Below are 18,466 nucleotides of genomic sequence, written 5' to 3' on the forward strand. Positions count from 1 at the left end.
AGTTTATAACTTTTGAAAAATTAAAAAAAAAAACAATATTAAAAAAATATATAGATTTGCATAACATAATCTATTTTTGACCAATGAAGAGATGGGTATGAACCCTGTCACCATATATAAAACGATGTTATGGTGACTTTCCAATGCTGTTGGGTCTACCTCTGAGGTCTGAAGAAAAAAAAAAAGACTATACAGTAATCAATTGTGTTGTGTATCTTTCACGAATATAATATTACTGTTTATACGCTATCATATAGTGCGCATCAATTTATATTTTTATTTAAGGGCATCTGATCTACTACGGTCTCTTTTGCAACCTCACTAACAGGACACCCTATCTTCCCTGTTTTGGTGATATCTTTGAAAGATACCTTATCCCGAACCATGTGCTTTTGAACGACTGTCGGCCTTCCCCCCCCCCCCCCCCCCCGTTTCTAGTTTAAACGCTGCTCTATCTCCTTTTTAAATGCCGATGCCAGCAGCCTGGTCCCACCCTGGCAAGGTGGAGCCCATCCTTTCAGAATAGGCTCCCCCTTCCCCAGAATGTTGCCCAGTTCCTAACAAATCTAAAACCCTCCTCCCTGCATCGTCTGATCCACGCATTGAGACTCCAGAGCGCGGCCTGTCTCTTGGGCCCTGCCTGCTAGAGTCTGTTAATGCTGTGGTACAAAGTTTTTAAACTAAGTGGAAAAGACTATGGAGATGAGCTGATAGAATTTGCTTTTTATATTTTTATTTTGCCTATCACTAACCTACAATTCCTCCTTTAAACCCCAATCTTTGTTCTCAAAGAACAAAGCAAAATAGTGTTCACTAACCAGAGAAATGACCTTTTCTCTCGGAACTTCTCAGAAAGAAAAAGACTTAGCCCTCATTATAGCAGAGCCTTTTGCTTTTCTATACATTGCCCCATCCATCTACATATCTAAAACCTTGTTGACACCAGGCTTTGAGTCACTTATTGAATAGTCTTTCTTCCTTTCTATAAGAAGGTAGTACTTTGGAAAAACCTACAGTCTGAACCAAATAGACTTTATGTCCCCCCCCCCCCTCCCCCAAACATCTGGAAAACTCCCTGTGCTCCAAATGCTGCTATTACTGGTCAGATCATTTGTCCCCAAGTGAATTACAATATCCATGAATCCTAAACTCTCCTCTTTGATGTCCTTTAGTATCTGGTTGTAGTTTCTGATAGCTGAGAAGACGGGAAGGCATTTCACTTGGCTGGGGACCTAGGGTCTGTGTTCCAAAGTTAAAGCCTCTGAAAACAGGAGTTGTCTAGAAGCAAGGATTTTCGCTTTTGAGCTGATTAATCGGTGGTTTGGGGGTGTCTTTTGGACTGAGTTATCTTCTTGGTCACCAGCTCTACCTTAGTTCTTAATTTCAGGAGCACCACAGTGCTCCTGTGCAGCAAAATAATTAGACAAAAGCAATGACTGGTAGGGAGAATGCCTTGTCACAGGTCTTAATTTACCTGAGCCTGCTGTTACCCATGTATTTGTGGCAGTGAGGACGGTAAATTGGTTGTCAGTTCTGTTGTCCCAAAAGCTCCTTTAATGGACTTCACAGCCTTAGCTAAGGAGCAACTCTACTCTTCTGTCCTGCACGCCCTTGAGAGCCACTCTGCACTCGACTGAGATGGAGGTCTTTGTGGCCGCAGTCATAAAAGTTTTCACCTTAGGCAGTCTGAAGAGTTGCTCCAGGTCTTCTTAGGCCAAAGGATACAGTCTCCCAACAACTTTAGCACCCTTCTGGATGGCGCCCAGGTTATTCTATTTCTCCAGCACTGTCTTCCAGATGATCTTGTGGGGTGATGGAGTGTATACATATCCTTAGACCTTCTAAAATTGGTTCTCCCTCTACGAACTCCTCTGCTGGAGCATTTGGCATTCTAAGGGAGAGATCAATTGAGAAATCAAGAAGGGAAGATCCTCATGCCTGAAAAGGCATACCACAGGCAACTCATTCTCCTAAAGAGGAAAGTTTCCCATTCTCTGGAGAGTAGGGGTTCACAAGTGACTGTCAAATCAGCCTCCGACCCCCCAATCCTCATTGTTCTTGGTTCCACTACACTTTCAGATCATACTCTTGTGGCTCATAAGGTCAACTGAGGCCTCTTGCACTTCCTGAGTGCTGCTCCAGAGCCCCCACTATACTTCTCCCACTGGGTTACCACTTGGGAGGGACGCCAGGACCTTCTGTAGGCAATTGTCATTTCTACCAGTTGCCGGTTGTTGCAAACCAAGCCCCCAAAAAGCTACCTATGTTTTCCTGAGGCTGGACTCGTCTGAGCCAGGCTTCCTGGAAGGCTCCCACCTGCTGGAATGATCCCCTTTCCACACCCTACCACACAGATGACCCATGGCTCTCCATCATGGCTACCTATCCATCAGATGGAGCAGTAAGGTCCTGCAAACAGTGTGGGGGGAACTGAGGCACAGCATGATCTGCATCACCGGCTACGGTCCACGATAAATACCACATGCTAGTGGCATCACCACTTACAGACCTTCCCTGTTGCCATGGTATGCTCTGTCATTCCCGGTCCACCCCTCCTTCCTTTTGCCAGCTCCCCAGACCATAGAGGCCAACTCATCCCCCCTCTAAAGGGGCCTCTGCCCTGAAAACATTTGTGGGAGGGGGATGAAAGAAGCAATGGAGCACCATACCCCACAGAGCCCACTTCTTGAGAGGCCCATCAGCCACTTACCACCCCACGACTTGTGTGCACGCCTGGATCCCTTGGGACGCTTACTTACCAGCTACACCCTCTCCGACAGGACCATGAAATCACCCCTGGTACATAGGCTGCAAATCCCTTGCTCAAAACTGGCAAAAAATCCTTGGACCAACCCTGAGAGCTCCCTTCAAGGCCTGGTTCCATCCAGGGACCAGGAGGCCTTGACCCAACCACTGGGCAGCCAGCCTAACTGCTGAACCAATCCAGACTGCAGCCACCTACTGGAGGCAGACAAATTTGAAGAGAAGCAGGGCTGCACCAATCCTTAGAATGACAGTTGATACTGAGTGTGAGAGCGAGTGTTGTGTGTGTACCTTGATCCAGTTTCCTAATCTCTAAAAAGCCAACAATACTGCAACCTCTATTAACCATATTCAAATCATTAAGAATAATAATAAAAAAGAAGACATCAATGGACTAAAATACTAAACTTATACATTTTGCTTATTACCTCACATCAGGTTTATAAAAGGTTCGACTTTCAGTATAATTTGTAAAAAAACAATGTGGATGATCAAGCTAAAAGCATGCTAACATGTAATTAACTGAAGCCTGTGATGCTGTCAAAAGAAACAAAATGGGAATACAAGATAATCATCATGGTTCTTATCTGCCATCATATTTTGGGTCCAACACTGGGTAATAATTTTAGAGATTAGAAATCAATCTTATTTGGAAAAGAAAGAAAATCACACACTTCTCTCATAGCCTCTGTATTAAAAACTAGATTAGCCTTAGAAAAGTTTTTTTTGTGTGTGTTTGGTGTTTTGCATTTTTTATTTCAGCCTTACTTCCTCTGTCCAAATTCTGGCTTAAACAAAGATAAGACACATTACAATCTTTCCATTCACAAACCATTTCAAATACTTTCCATTTTTGCCCTTTTTACAATGGGATATAACTTCTTCACGATTGATACCTTCTTAATTTTCTCTCTAACAAGTTGCTTCATCAAGGTAGCATAATCCAATGGTTACACCAGTGGGAAGGCCCAGTTCAAATCCCACTGCAGTTCCTTGTGATCTTGGACAAGTCACTTAATCCTCCACTGCCTCAGGTACAAACTTAGATTATAAGCCCTCCAAAGACAGAAAAATGTCTACTGTATATGGATGAAAACTGCTTCGATAGCTTTTGGGCTTGCAGGTGGGATAAAAGAAAATAGATAATATAAGTAGATAGCGAATGCTACATACCTGTAGAAGGTATTCTCCGAGGACAGCAGGAAAGTATTCTCCGAGGATTGTTCTCACTGATGGGCGACGTCCACGGCACCCCCTCCAATCGGAATCTTCACTAGCAAAGACGTTTGCTAGCCCTCGCGCGCCAATGCGCACCGCGCATTCACAGTCGTCTTCCCGCCCAAACCGGCTCGTGTTAGTCAGTCCCGTATGTAGCAAGACAAAGACAAGGGAAGACACAACTCCAAAGGGGAGGCGGGCGGGTTTGTGAGAACAATCAGCCTGCTGTCCTCGGAGAATACCTTCTACAGGTATGTAGCATTCGCTTTCTCCTAGGACAAGCAGGCTGCTTGTTCTCACTGATGGGGTATCCCTAGCCCCCAGGCTCACTCAAAACAACAAACATGGTCAATTGGGCCTCGCAACGGCGAGGACATAACTGAGATTGACCTAACATCTTATTCAACTAACTGAGAGTGTTGCCTGGAACAGAATAAAAAATGGGCCTAGGGGGGTGGAGTTGGATTCAAACCCCAAACAGATTCTGAAGCACCGACTGCCCGAACCGACTGTCGCGTCGGGTATCCTGCTGCAGGCAGTAATGAGATGTGAATGTGTGGACAGATGACCACGTCGCAGCTTTGCAGATCTCTTCAATAGTGGCTGACTTCAAGTGGGCCACTGACGCTGCCATGACTCTAACATTGTGAGCCGTGACATGACCCTCAAGAGCCAGCCCAGCCTGGGCGTAAGTGAAGGAAATGCAATCTGCTAGCCAATTGGTTATGATGCGTTTCCCCACAGCCACTCTACTCCTGTTGGGATCAAAAGAAACAAACATTTGGGCGGACTGTCTGTTGGGCTGTGTCCGCTCCAGATAGAAGGCCAATGCTCTTTTGCAGTCCAATGTGTGCAGCTGACGTTCAGCAGGGCAGGAATGAGGACGGGGAAAGAATGTTGGCAAGACAATTGACTGGTTCAGATGGCACTCCGACACCACCTTTGGCAAGAACTTAGGGTGAGTGCGGAGGACTACTCTATTATGATGAAATTTGGTATAAAAAGCATGAGCTACTAGGGCTTGAAGCTCACTGACTCTACGAGCTGAAGTTACTGCCACCAAGAAAATGACCTTCCAGGTCAAGTACTTCAGATGGCATGAATTCAGTGGCTCAAAAGGAGGTTTCATCAGCTGGGTGAGAACGACATTGAGATCCCATGACACTGTAGGAGGTTTGATGGGGGGCTTTGACAGAAGCAAACCTCTCATAAAGCGAACAACTAAAGGCTGTCCCGAGATCGGCTTACCTTCCACACGGTAATGGTATGCACTGATTGCGCTAAGGTGAACCCTTACAGAGGTGGTCTTGAGACCAGACAAGTGCAGAAGGTAGTCAAGCAGGGTCTGTGTAGGACAAGAGCGAGGATCTAAGGCCTTGCTGTCACACCAGACGGTAAACCTCCTCCATAAAAAGAAGTAACTCCTCTTAGTGGAATCTTTCCTGGAAGCAAGCAAGACACGGGAGACACCCTCCGACAGGCCCAAAGAGGCAAAGTCTACGCTCTCAACATCCAGGCCGTGAGAGCCAGAGACTGGAGGTTGGGATGCAGAAGCGCCCCTTCGTTCTGGGTGATGAGGGTCGGAAAACACTCCAATCTCCACGGTTCTTCGGAGGACAACTCCAGAAGAAGAGGGAACCAGATCTGACGCGGCCAAAAAGGAGCAATCAGAATCATGGTGCCTCGGTCTTGCTTGAGTTTCAACAAAGTCTTCCCCACCAGAGGTATGGGAGGATAAGCATACAGCAGGCCTTCCCCCCAATCCAGGAGGAAGGCATCCGATGCCAGTCTGCCGTGGGCCTGAAGTCTGGAACAGAACTGAGGGACCTTGTGGTTGGCTCGAGATGGGAAGAGATCTACCAAGGGGGTGCCCCACACTTGGAAGATCCGGCGCACTACTCTGGAGTTGAGCGACCACTCGTGAGGTTGCATAATCCTGCTCAACCTGTCAGCCAGACTGTTGTTTACGCCTGCCAGATATGTGGGTTGGAGAAACATGCCGTAACGGTGAGCCCACAGCCACATGCTGATGGCTTCCTGACACAGGGGGTGAGATCCGGTGCCCCCCTGCTTGTTGATGTAATACATGGCAACCTGGTTGTCTGTCTGAATTTGGATAATTTGGTGGGACAGCCGATCTCTGAAAGCCTTCAGAGCGTTCCAGACCGCTCGTAACTCCAGGAGATTGATCTGTAGACCTTGTTCCTGGAGGGACCAGCTTCCCTGGGTGTGAAGCCCATCGACATGAGCTCCCCACCCCAGGAGAGACGCATCCGTAGTCAGCACTTTTTGCGGCTGAGGAATTTGGAAAGGGCGTCCCACAGTCAAACTGGACCAAATCGTCCACCAGTGCAGGGATTCGAGAAAACTTGTGGACAGGTGGATCACGTCCTCTAGATCCCCAGCAGCCTGAAACCACTGGGAAGCTAGGGTCCATTGAGCAGATCGCATGCGAAGACGAGCCATGGGAGTCACATGAACTGTGGAGGTCATGTGGCTGAGCAATCTCAACATCTGCCGAGCTGTGATCTGCTGGGACGCTCGCACCCGGGAGACGAGGGACAACAGATTGTTGGCCCTTGTCTCCGGGAAATAGGCACGAGCCGTCCGAGAATCCAGCAGAGCTCCTATGAATTCGAGTCTCTGTACTGGGAGAAGATGGGACTTTGGATAATTTATTACAAACCCCAGTAGCTCCAGGAGTCGAATAGTCATCTGCATGGACTGTAGAGCTCCTGCCTTGGATGTGTTCTTCACCAGCCAATCGTCGAGATAAGGTAACACGTGCACCCCAAGCCTGCAGAGCGCTGCTGCTACCACAGCCAGACACTTTGTGAACACCCTGGGCGCGGAGGCGAGCCCAAAGGGTAGCACACAGTACTGGAAGTGACGCGTTCCCAGACGGAATCGGAGATACTGTCTGTGAGCTGGCAGTATCGGAATATGCGTGTAAGCATCCTTTAAGTCCAGAGAGCATAGCCAATCTTTTTCCTGAATCATGGGAAGAAGGGTGCCCAGGGAAAGCATCCTGAACTTTTCCTTTACCAGATATTTGTTCAGGGCCCTTAGGTCTAGGATGGGACGCATCCCCCCTGTTTTCTTTTCCACAAGGAAGTACCTGGAATAGAATCCCAGCCCTTCTTGCCCGGGTGGCATGGGCTCGACCACATTGGCGCTGAGAAGGGCGGAGAGTTCCTCTGCAAGTACCTGCTTGTGCTGGAAGCTGAAAGACTTAGCTCCCGGTGGGCAATTTGGAGGCATGGAGGCCAAATTGAGGGCGTATCCTTTCCGGACTATTTGGAGAACCCACTGGTCAGAGGTTATAAGAGGCCACCTTTGGCGAAAAACTTTCAACCTCCCCCCGACCGGTAGATCGTCCGGCACGGACACTTTGATATCGGCTATGCTCTGCTGGAGCCAGTCAAAAGCTCGTCCCCTGCTTTTGCTGGGGAGCTGAGGGGCCTTGCTGAGTCGCACGCTGCTGACGAGAGCGAGCGCGCTGGGGCTTAGCCTGGACCGCAGGCTGTCGAGAGGGAGGATTGTACCTACGCTTACCAGAAGAGTAGGGAACAGTCCTCCTTCCCCCATAAAAACGCCTACCTGATGAGGTAGATGCTGAAGGCTGCCGGCGGGAGAATTTGTCGAAAGCGTTATCCCGCTGGTGGAGCTGCTCTAGCACCTGTTCGACTTTTTCTCCAAGAATGTTATCCGCACGGCAAGGGGAGTCCGCAATTCGCTGCTGGATCCTATTCTCCAGGTCGGATGCACGCAGCCATGAGAGTCTGTGCATCACCACACCTTGAGCAGCGGCCCTGGACGCAACATCAAAGGTATCAAATACCCCTCTGGTCAGGAATTTTCTACATGCCTTCAGTAGCCTGACCACCTCCTGAAACGGCTTGGCTTGCTCAGAAGGGAGCTGGTCCACCAAGTCCGCCAGCTTCCGCACATTGTTCCGCATATGGATGCTCGTGTAGAGCTGGTAAGATTGAATCTTGGCCACGAGCATGGAAGAATGGTAGGCCTTCCTCCCAAAGGAGTCTAAGGTTCTGGGGTCTTTGCCCAGGGGCACCGAAGCATGCTCCCTAGAACTCTTAGCCTTCTTCAGTGCCAGACCCACCACACCAGAGTCGTGAGGCAACTGAGTCCGCATCAGCTCTGGGTCCCCATGGATCTGATATTGGGATTCTGTCTTTTTGGGAATGTGGGGATTAGTTAGTAGCTTGGTCCAGTTCGCCAGCAATGTCTTTTTCAGGACATGATGCATGGGTACTGTGGACGCTTCATTAGGTGGAGAAGGATAGTCCAAGAGCTCAAACATTTCAGCCCTTGGCTCATCCTCCACAACCACCGGGAAGGGGATGGCCGTAGACATCTCCCGGACAAAGGCCGAGAAAGACAGACTCTCGGGAGGAGAAAGCTGTCTTTCAGGGGAGGGAGTGGGGTCAGAAGGAAGGCCATCAGACTCCTCGTCAGAGAAATATCTGATGTCCTCCTCTGCCTCCCACGAGGCCTCATCAACGGTATCAGACACAAGTTCACGGACCTGTGTCTGAAGCCGTGTCCGTCTCGACTCCGTGGAACCACGGCCACTGTGGGAGCGTCGAGAGGTGGACTCCCTGGCCGGCAGCGGCGAAGCTCCCTCCCGCGACGTTGTCGGGGAGTCCACCTGGGAGGCAGCCGAAACCAGTACCGCAAGTGGCACTAGTACCGGGGACCTCACCCCGGGCAAAGGGCCAGCTGTCGCCTCACTCGACGGCACCGGTGGCGCAAGCACCCCCGGTACCGGAGAAGGGCGCAACAGGTTTTCCAGAATGCCAGGAAGAACGGCCTGGAGACTCTCGTGCAGAGCGGCTGTGGAGAAAGACTGAGAAGCCGGTGCAGGCGTCGAGGTCAGAATCTGTTCCTGGCATGGAGGTGGTACCGGGCTGTCTGAGGTAGAGCGCACCGACACCTCCTGAATGCAGGGTGAGTGGTCCTCCCGGTGCCGATGCCTGCTGGGTGCCGACTCCCTCGGCGACCCAGAGCTCCCGGTACAAAGTCGGGAAGGTGACCGGTGACGATGCTTCTTCGAAGCATGTCACCAGAGCTCCCCAGTACCGATGACGAGGACGTTGAATCCAGACGTCACTTCCTCGGGGCCGAAGATGGTCGATCCCAGGGGGGCTGTACTGCAGGAGCCCTCAGGGCAGGAGGAGACCTACCCGAAGGCTCACAGCCACCAGCAGGGGAATGGACAGCCCTCACCTGCACTCCAGACGAAGCACCACCGTCCAACGACATCAGCACCAGAGGGGGTCCCGGTACCACCGACGCCGACGCACTCTTCCGAAGCCTCGGTACCGACGATGCAGGAGGAAGACGCCTCGATGCAGTCGACGTCGATGCGATCTCCGAAGACTTCGGTGCTGCTGACTCCGATGCACCCGACGAATCTCTAGATGCCGATGCCGTCGAAGTGCCAGAGAACAGAACGTTCCACTGGGCTAATCTCCCTACCCGAGTCCTCTTTTGCAAAAGAGCACAAAGACTATAGGCCTGCGGGCGGTGCCCAGCCCCCAGACACTGAAGACATGAGGCGTGCCTATCAGTGAGCGAGATTATCCGGGCACACTGGGTGCACTTCTTGAAGCCGCTGGAAGGCTTCGATGTCATGGGCGGAAAAATCGCGCCGGCGAAATCAAAATTCGCGATGATGACAAGAGGCACCGAGACAAAAAGGGGGGAAAAAAACCCGTGCGGCGGCCAACAAGGCCGCTCCCGAAAGCGAAAGAAAACTTACGCTGGGAAAAAGCTAGAAATACGGGAAAAAGGTTCTCTATTTCTTTTTTTTTTTTTTAAAACACGAAAGACGTGCGAGGGTCCTCTGAGGGGCAGGAAACGGCGGCAAAACACGACCGTCCCGAGCACGGACAAAAGAAGACTGACGAACACGAGTCGGTTCGGGTGGGAAGACGACCGCACATGCGCGGTGCGCATTGGCGCGCGAGGGCTAGCAAAGTCTTTGCTAGTGAAGATTCCGGATGGAGGGGGTGCCGTGGACGTCACCCATCAGTGAGAACAAGCAGCCTGCTTGTCCTTGGAGAAAAAATAATTCCCCTGGCTGAGACATTTATTCCATTACTCAAGAATAATCAAAACCTTCTGCTTACTATGTTTTGGCTTGGATAAATAACTCTCTGCACCTATACTTGCATTTAGGAGCTTTTGGGGGGGGGGGGGGGGGGGGGGGGCAGGCAAGAGGATACTAAATGGTATTGTAAATTAAATGGTCTTGATTAAACACTAATGTACTAAAGAAATACCTGGACGAAATGCCATCTTGATCTTAATAAATGCTTCATTACAGTCTGCAAGAAGATATTTGGCTTTCCTGTGATAGATTCTTACAACTCCCAGCAAAAGATGTCCAGAGGTCCGAAGAGCCATCTTCACCTAGAACAGGATATACACACAGTAAGTTAAAAAGATGATTCTATGATTCTGATCTAAAACAATCTTTCTTCCGAAGACAGTTTTGTATTTTCCTTCTATGCAAACCTCTAAGTTCCGTCACAGTAGTCTAGTATATACTACTGAAAAAGTATATACTTTTGGACTTCCATAAGGAAAATAGGCCCTTACTCTTGTTCAGAAAATGTTTAAGAGAAAATTAGGTTCTTACACCTTGGTAATTTTCTTTCCTTTAGTCATAGCAGATGAATCCATTAAGAGTGGGTTGTGTCCATCAACCAGCAGGGGGAGATAAGAGAGCACTGAAAAACCATAGTGCCTCATGGCCAGCTAGCTCCATCTGCCTCTTCAGTATTTGAAGCTTCCAAAGCAGTGTTACACCGCAAAGCATAATAACATGAACTTTGCTCAAAGGATGAACGCCCCAAAACTGGAGCTATAATTCAAAGGAGGGAATGAACTCATCCTCCTGTAACTGAACAGAAATCCTGAAGACTGTTTTCCAACTTCGCCCAATGAGGGAACATATCTACAGGAAAAACTGAACATAAAAGGAACATAAATCACATAATGAACCACAGAGGGAGGGCTCATGGATTCATCTGCTATGACTAAAGGAAAGAAAATTACCAAGGTAAGAACCTAATTTTCCCTTCCTTGTCACCAAGCAGATGAATCCATTACGAGTGGGCTGTATCAAAGCAATCCCTAGATAGGGTGGGAACAAGCCACACCTCGCGCCAGCACTTGTGCTCCAAAATGCGCGTCTCTCCTGGCAGCCACATCCAGCCTGTAATGTGGGGCAAACGAGAGCTTAGAAGCCCAAATAGCTGCACTACATATCTCTTGAAGAGAGAGTGCTCCAGTTTCAGCCAAAGAAGATGAAATCGCTCTTGTGGAATGTGCCTTAAAGGCTTCAGGTGGAGGCCGGCCAGATAGCAGATATGCTGAAAAGATAGCTTCTTTGAGCCAACGGGCTATAGTGGCCTTAGACGCTGGAGACCCTATGCGCGGACCTGACAAAAAAACAAAAAGATGGTCAGAGGTCCTGAAGGCATTTGACATGCGCAGATATTGCAACAGAGCCCTTCGCACATCCAGAAGGTGCAACTGCCCATAGGCTTCTGGAAACTCCTCTTTAGAAAAGGAAGGCAGGAAAATAGGCTGGTTTAGGTGAAACGCTGAAACCACCTTAGGCATGAAGGAAGGCACCGTACGTACCATTACTCCTGACTCTGAGAATTGCAGATATGGGTCTTGACAGGACAGCGCCTGGAGCTCAGATACCCGTCTCGCCGATGTCACGGCCACCAAAAAGACCGTCTTTAAGGTCACATCCTTCTCCGAAGCTCGCCTAACCGGCTCGAAGGGCGAACACTGAAGGGCCTTTAAAACTAACCCCAGGTTCCAGGCCGGACACGGAGCCCGCACGGGAGGACGGAGCCGAAGCACCCCTCTAAGAAACCGTGTCACATCCGGGCAAGCAGCCAGAGAGAGGCCAGCGACCTTCCCTCGAAAACATGCTAAGGTTGCCACTTGAACACGCAGGCAATTATAGGCCAAGCCTTTTTGTAAACCATCCTGCAAAAAGTCAAGTATCGGCGAGACAGAAGCCCGCATGGGTGCAATCGCTTTAGAAGCACACCAAGCCTCAAATTGGCGCCAAATCCTGGCATAAGCCACGGAAGTGGAACGCTTGCGGGCCTGTAGGAGAGTGGAAATGACTTTACTGGAATATCCCTTGTCTCTCAACTGCGCCCTCTCAATAGCCATGCCGTAAGACCAAAGCGGCAGGCGTCCTCCATGGTCACCGGGCCTTGTGACAACAGGTTCGGTACCAGAACGGCAGGGGATCCTCTACCAGCATCCGCCGAAGGTCTGCATACCACGGCCTCCTGGGCCAATCCAGGGCAATGAGAACCACCTCGCCTTGATGGAGCCGAATCCGCAGGAGTACTCGCCCTATCCAGGGCCACGGAGGGAACATATATAGGAGGCCCTGAGGCCAGGGTTGAGCCAAACAACCACAGAAGGTGATCTCTCCACAGGAGAAATGAAGAACACCAGGTACACACAGTGGATCCAAAAAAGAGTCCTCTCTCATGTAATGTCTTCCCAAACAATGTCTTTATTAAAATCAATAAAAGCCCGAAACGAATCATGTTTCGGCCACACCGGCCTGCATCAGGGGTCTATAAATAAACAAATATATTGACATAAATAACTAAACATAATACAACAAATTTAAAACCCAAAAAAAGGATGAATATAATAAGTATAATGATACTCTAAAAACATACTTATCAGCTTTGGTTGGAACAGATGAAACAGCTGAATTACAATGAAATTGTAAAGAACAAGGATGTCTAAAAATAAGAAATACAAAACCAATGAATTTCAAAAAATATTTTCATCAAACCATAGGTTGAAGTGTCACACATAGATTTTAAAATAATACACATATATTTGATACATATCCAAAAGGCACATAACATATTTCCATGGAACCATAAACAAGAAATAAGATGAACTAGGCATTGATTTAAACTCATATTGGTTTTGTTTTCCATTCTTTTCCTAGTAATATCTAACAGTCTATTTGCTTTCTTAGCCTTCCTCACTTGTACTCGAGGGTCTCGGGGGTGTCAACCAACTTGTCGAGATTGACCACAGGAGCCCAACCACCCTGTCCATGGACTGCACAAGGATGCCCAAATAAGCCAGTCGTCCAAATAGGGATGAACTCAGATGCCATCCTTCTGCAAAGAGGCTGCAATGATCACCATAATCTTGGCAAGCTCAAACTGCATGGAACAGAACTGATAGTGCAGCCCGAGGACTGTGAAGTGAAAGCAACACTGGTGGGGTGGCTAAATTCAATATGTAGATAGGCCTCCTTGAGGTCCAGAGATGTTAAGAATTCCCCTGGGCACCATGACGGACCGCAAGGTTTCCATGCAAAAATGATTCACCTTTAAAGCCCTGTTGACATGCTCAACCTCAACTCGCTTGAGGTTGAGCATGGGATGAAAGGAGCTGCCCTTTTTTGGGAACCACAAAATAGATGACTAACGCCCCTAACCGATCTCCTTGGGGGGGGGGGGGAATCACTTGCACAGCTCCTAAACGCACTAGCTCGCTGACAGTGACTTGGACTGCAACCGCTTTTGGCAGGAGCCTTGCATGGGGACTGCAGAAAACCTCCAGGAGCTCTTGAGCATGTACCCATCCTGCACAACCTCCAAGTCCCACTGATCCAAGGAAATATTGGCCCATTCCTCCTGAAAGATAAACATCATCCAATGGAAAGCCTGGAGGAACTGATTGAGACCCCACCATTGGGAGGCCTGGAAGAGGAGGCAGAGACTGCTGAGCACTGTCCCTGTGAAAAAATGCTGCTGCTGCTTCTGCTGATAGTGCGGCCCCTGAAAGGAACTCAATTTCCCTGGCCTGGAGTACCTCACCTCCTGAAATCGAGAACAGGACTGGAAAGAGTGTGACGACTTAGATTTGCCCTCCGGCATTCTTAACAATCTTAGCCAAATCTTCCCAAACAAGGGAGTCTACCACAAAAAGGAAGCTTCGCCATTCTCTCCTTAGAGGTGAAATTTGCGGCCCAATGACTAAGCCAGCACAACGCTGTCACTGCCAAAGAGAGCTCCTTAGCAGAAGCACACAAGAGGCTATACAACAAATTTATCAATAAATCAAGCCTGCCTCTAGCAAAGGTAAGACCTGAATCATATCCTTCACGAATGAGGCCCCTACACCCAGTTTAAGCAAGCATGAGCTGCCTAAAGAGCAACAAATCTTAGCCTGCAAACACAGAGTGGCCACTTCACAATATATAGCTTGAGGGAGTACTCTAATCTCATATCCTGAAGATTCTTGATGGCCAAGCCACCCTCCACTGGCAACATGGTCTTCTTAGTAACTGAGGTGATTAAAAAGTCCACCTCAGGCACCCATGAGGACTCAATTCCCAGGCAGCGGATACAGCCTGGCCACTGTGCGCACCACAAGCAGACCCGCTTCCGGGGTATCCCACTAGGCTGAGATCAGGACCTTCATGGCAGGATGAATATGGAAGGTCCTTGAAGGTATCTTGACCCCAGACATCATGGGATGAGAGACCATCTCAGATGACGGAGGATCACACGATCATATCTTACGAACCTTCAACGTCTGTAAGCGAGGGCAGCTCTTCCTTCTGGAACAAATGAGCAGCTGTGGGATCATCTCCCTCATTGGGGGAGATCTTCCTCTCCCTCCAGCAGGTCCACAAGAGAACGAACCGAGACCACAGAGACCTGCCCGTGCGACGTGATAGCTCATCCACCTCTGGGGGGGGGGGGGGGGGGGGCCGCAGCTATTTGCAGCGCAACCCTAGATACCGATCCAGAGGGGGTTTGTGACAGAGGCCTTTTAAGCAGTAAGGCCTTGTGCATTAAAAGCACAAATTCAAGGGGAAAAAGGCACAGCAGCCGAATACACCCTCAAAATCGCTGCTATCCTCCGCGAGTACATCACTGCGGAGGCAACAGCCTCCTCCCATGGCAAAACTGCTACTGGCTCAGACACATGCACTGGTGTCTCATAAATCGTGGCTACTGACCTGTGCGATGCCTGTGAAACCTACCAAAATGCCTCCCAGAAATTCAGTCGACAAGACGGGGTGAAAAGGAGAGGAAATCCTGATCAGAAGAGAGCCTTGAGAAGAGGCGCAAATACAAACACTGCAGATGCCCGATGCTGCTATCCAGCTCCCAACACCGTGGAGCTGCATTTCAGTCTTGGCAGGATCAGCCATGAGGAGAGGAAAAGGTACTCAATGTGCTCAAGAGCCTAACTCTGGTAGTTCCACAGCAGAAAGGAAACTGGTGCCCAAATAACTGGTCTCTACAGCTAAAACTGCAGCTGGCTTCCCCAGAATTGCCCTCAGACAAGCAAAGCCTCAGGAGCTGGGATTATTATTATTGTTATTTTTTTTTTTTAAGAGTGTGATAAACACAGGACTGCCCTACCCTGAGGAGGCCACCAGAGGGCGCTCATCTAGTGGAAATCTGTAAATGCCAGAACTGATCACTAGAGGGAGCCCAAAGGGGTACGTCCATGTAATGACCTGAAGGGACAGTTGGGGGTGCTCAGGGTATAGGGCCACCAGGGGGAGCTCTCAGAATAGGAGATGGAAAGGTGGAGAGATTTCTGGTCCTGGACCTTTCTGGAACCAGAGGGAGGGGCCTAAAGAGGTGGGAAGGACTATTAGCCACCCTATAAAGAGCACCCTTCAAGAAGAGAGGGGAGGGAGGGACCTGAACATAAGGAGACTTTCAGGAGGAGCTGGCCAAGGGACCTCCATAAAGCAAGGAGAAAGAACGTGCTTACCTGGATATGATGCTAAGGAAGCCAATAACTGTTGCAGAAGCCCAAGTGGAAGGAACATTGGGCCAAAGAGAATTGAATACTAATTGAACTGGACTAACAGTCAGGGGTGGAGGAAAGGACTGTAAAGTCAGAGTGAAAATAAAAGTCCTGTCCAAGGGGTGGAGGCTGTTCAAAACTGAGACCCAGGTTCCCTATAAAGTGGGCTCAGTTGAAGAGTGATTTGCTGAACTGTTTATTTAAAGAAGTCTCTGCTGGCATGATTAAAGAATATTGAAGGAAGTATAATTTGCATTCTATGAGGAAGCATGAGAGTACAATGTTGTGTCCCCCATAAAAGGTGCCTTGGGGATGTGCTACAAATGTACAGAACTTGCAACCTATGACTAAGGAAAACCTCACAAGGAAGGGGTCAGAAACAGGATGACTGATAACTGAGGAGCAGTCACCCTGAATGGAAGGAGTACCTATCTAAGACTGAAGGTATGAGCCTCTATAGTTACAAGCTGTTCCTGGGATCTTACCTAGAAGCAAAGCTTTTGTGACACTTCTGTGAACATCCTGAGTGAGTTCAGAGGTTTTGATTGAAGGGCAGAAGGCTCAGGTTGACTGAGGTCTCTACAGAAGCTGTTGCTGGAGCACTCCCACAGACCTGCACTAGAGGGAGGAGGAATTGTAACTGCACCTTCAGTTGGAGAGAGTCTACCCAAGGTTCTCAGCAAGTCCTTTACTGTCTGAGGTGGTCAGATCCCAAGCATAACCTCCAGAGAGAGGGGAGATTGGATGGAGAGTGCCCTTGTCTACGAGGGGCTCATCACAAGAGGCAGATTTCTGCTGTCCCAGAGGCTAAGGCGCTACGCACCAGGGAGATATAAGGGAGGGACCTAGATCCACCAGGTGTACCCCGTCACCTATCCAGGCCCACTCAACTGCCTCACTGACAAGGCCAGGAGCTAACACTAATCCAAAGCTGAACAGGATACATCTGTCCACCTGCTAGAGAGAGAATACTGAAAGTGAGGCTGCTGAATAGTGTTCAATATGGCAGAGCTCTGGTGTTCTCTCTATCTCCACCTGCTAGTAGACAGACATAACCCACAGGTGTCTGGATTGATATGCGGGATGCAATGGAAAGAAAAAAAAACCCCTTTACTTACTTCAGCTACAGAGAAATTAGGAAGCAGCAATAAATGAAATTGTATACTTGCAGTTTAGAAGACTTCAGCTTGCTCCTTAGTCTCAAAAAGAAAGTGTAGCTGGGAATGGGGAGGGACCCCACAACAAAGTGTCACTCAAGCTTAGAGAGAATTCCCATCCAGCAATCATCCCCTGCTCAACTAACTGGGAGAACCGGGTCAGGATATCAGTCAAGCACCACGCAGGAACTCCACTATTCATCTACCAACCGCTTGAAACAGAGAAGATACTGAACTTTCTAGCCTGCACAATACCTTTTAAGGGCAATTCACTTGGAACTATTTCTTCTACGTCTCCATCTGCTGGTAGATGGACATAACCCCTTTATTCTGGACTGGTGTGGCATTGAAGTAATTGAAAAAGATGCTTACATATCCGAAATGTATTACTATAGAAAAATCTTTCCCAGAGAAGGGGAAACTGTACAACTAGAGTACATGAATTGAGCTTGTGAGGTGGTAGACTTAGGAGTAATGTCAGGAAATTCTTTTTCACGGAGAGGGTGGTCAATGCCTGGGATGCACTCCCGAGGGAGATGGTAAAGACAAAAACGGCAATAGAATTCAAAAAGCTGTGATGGTGAACACAGAAAATCTAATTAGAAAATGGATGGTATTTTTAAAAAACTATCCACCTTAAATGGCTGTGCAGACTTGTACAGCCTGTGTCCCTTACATGGCAAACCAGTTTAGGATAGGATGAAGGGGATTTCTACAACAACTTCAGTAGCTGCAGCGTGAGGATACTGCCAGGCAGATTTTTATAATCTGGGTCCCACAGATGACAAAACAGATTCGGGTAGACTGGATTGGGCTTTGACGGGAACTTCAGTAGTTGAAATGTCAAGGTGTGTGCTGGGCAGACTTCTATGGTCTGTGTTGCAGAAATAGCAAGACCAAGATCAAGAAAGACCATGATCAAGTATTTTATATCACATTCACTGTTGGTTTAATCATGATGGGCAGACCGTGCAGATCAATCTGCCGTCAATTATTATGTTACTATCTTATACTGATCCAATACATGAGAGTGACTATTTCACTCCTATGAAGGGCAAAGGTATCAGTTAATTTTACTGACATGAAAACAATTATAAAATTCAACTAAAACAGATACCTTGGGTGAAATTATACTCTCCACGCTGCTCTCCAAATTGCACTCAAACACATGGGCTTTGGTTAGCTTCTTATCCCAATGGGCCGCTAGCCAGATTTTGGCCAGCGGCCCTCTCTTGCTCAGGACAAAGTGTGCGTAGAACATGTCTGTCGCCTACAAAACAGGGTGTTATATCTGAAAAAATAAAAAAGATAGAAGTTGATGGTCAGTTCCCAATTTTTTAAAGAATGTTATCAATACAAATTAGCATATGTTAATTAAAATTAAGCACAAGTAAACAGATCACACCGAGAAATGAGAATTACTTTAATGTGCATTAATGCATGCAAATGCACGT

At 48.5% G+C, this 18,466-nt stretch overlaps 1 protein-coding gene across 3 annotated transcripts in view; it reads right to left on the minus strand.

The window, feature by feature from the left end:
• RAD21 (RAD21 cohesin complex component) overlaps positions 1-18,466 on the minus strand; it is a 182,513-nt gene that overhangs the window by 143,138 nt on the left and 20,909 nt on the right. For all 3 annotated transcript variants that reach the window (XM_030218287.1, XM_030218270.1, XM_030218278.1), the window contains 2 exons: positions 18,130-18,303; positions 10,287-10,416 (listed from right to left, as the gene is read on the minus strand). In XM_030218287.1, coding sequence (XP_030074147.1) covers positions 10,287-10,416; positions 18,130-18,273 — 274 coding nt within the window. In that variant the 5' untranslated portion in view covers positions 18,274-18,303. The remainder of the gene's footprint in view (positions 1-10,286; positions 10,417-18,129; positions 18,304-18,466) is intronic.

Source organism: Microcaecilia unicolor, chromosome 1 (assembly GCF_901765095.1).
Source record: "Microcaecilia unicolor chromosome 1, aMicUni1.1, whole genome shotgun sequence".
Lineage (NCBI taxonomy): Eukaryota > Metazoa > Chordata > Amphibia > Gymnophiona > Siphonopidae > Microcaecilia > Microcaecilia unicolor.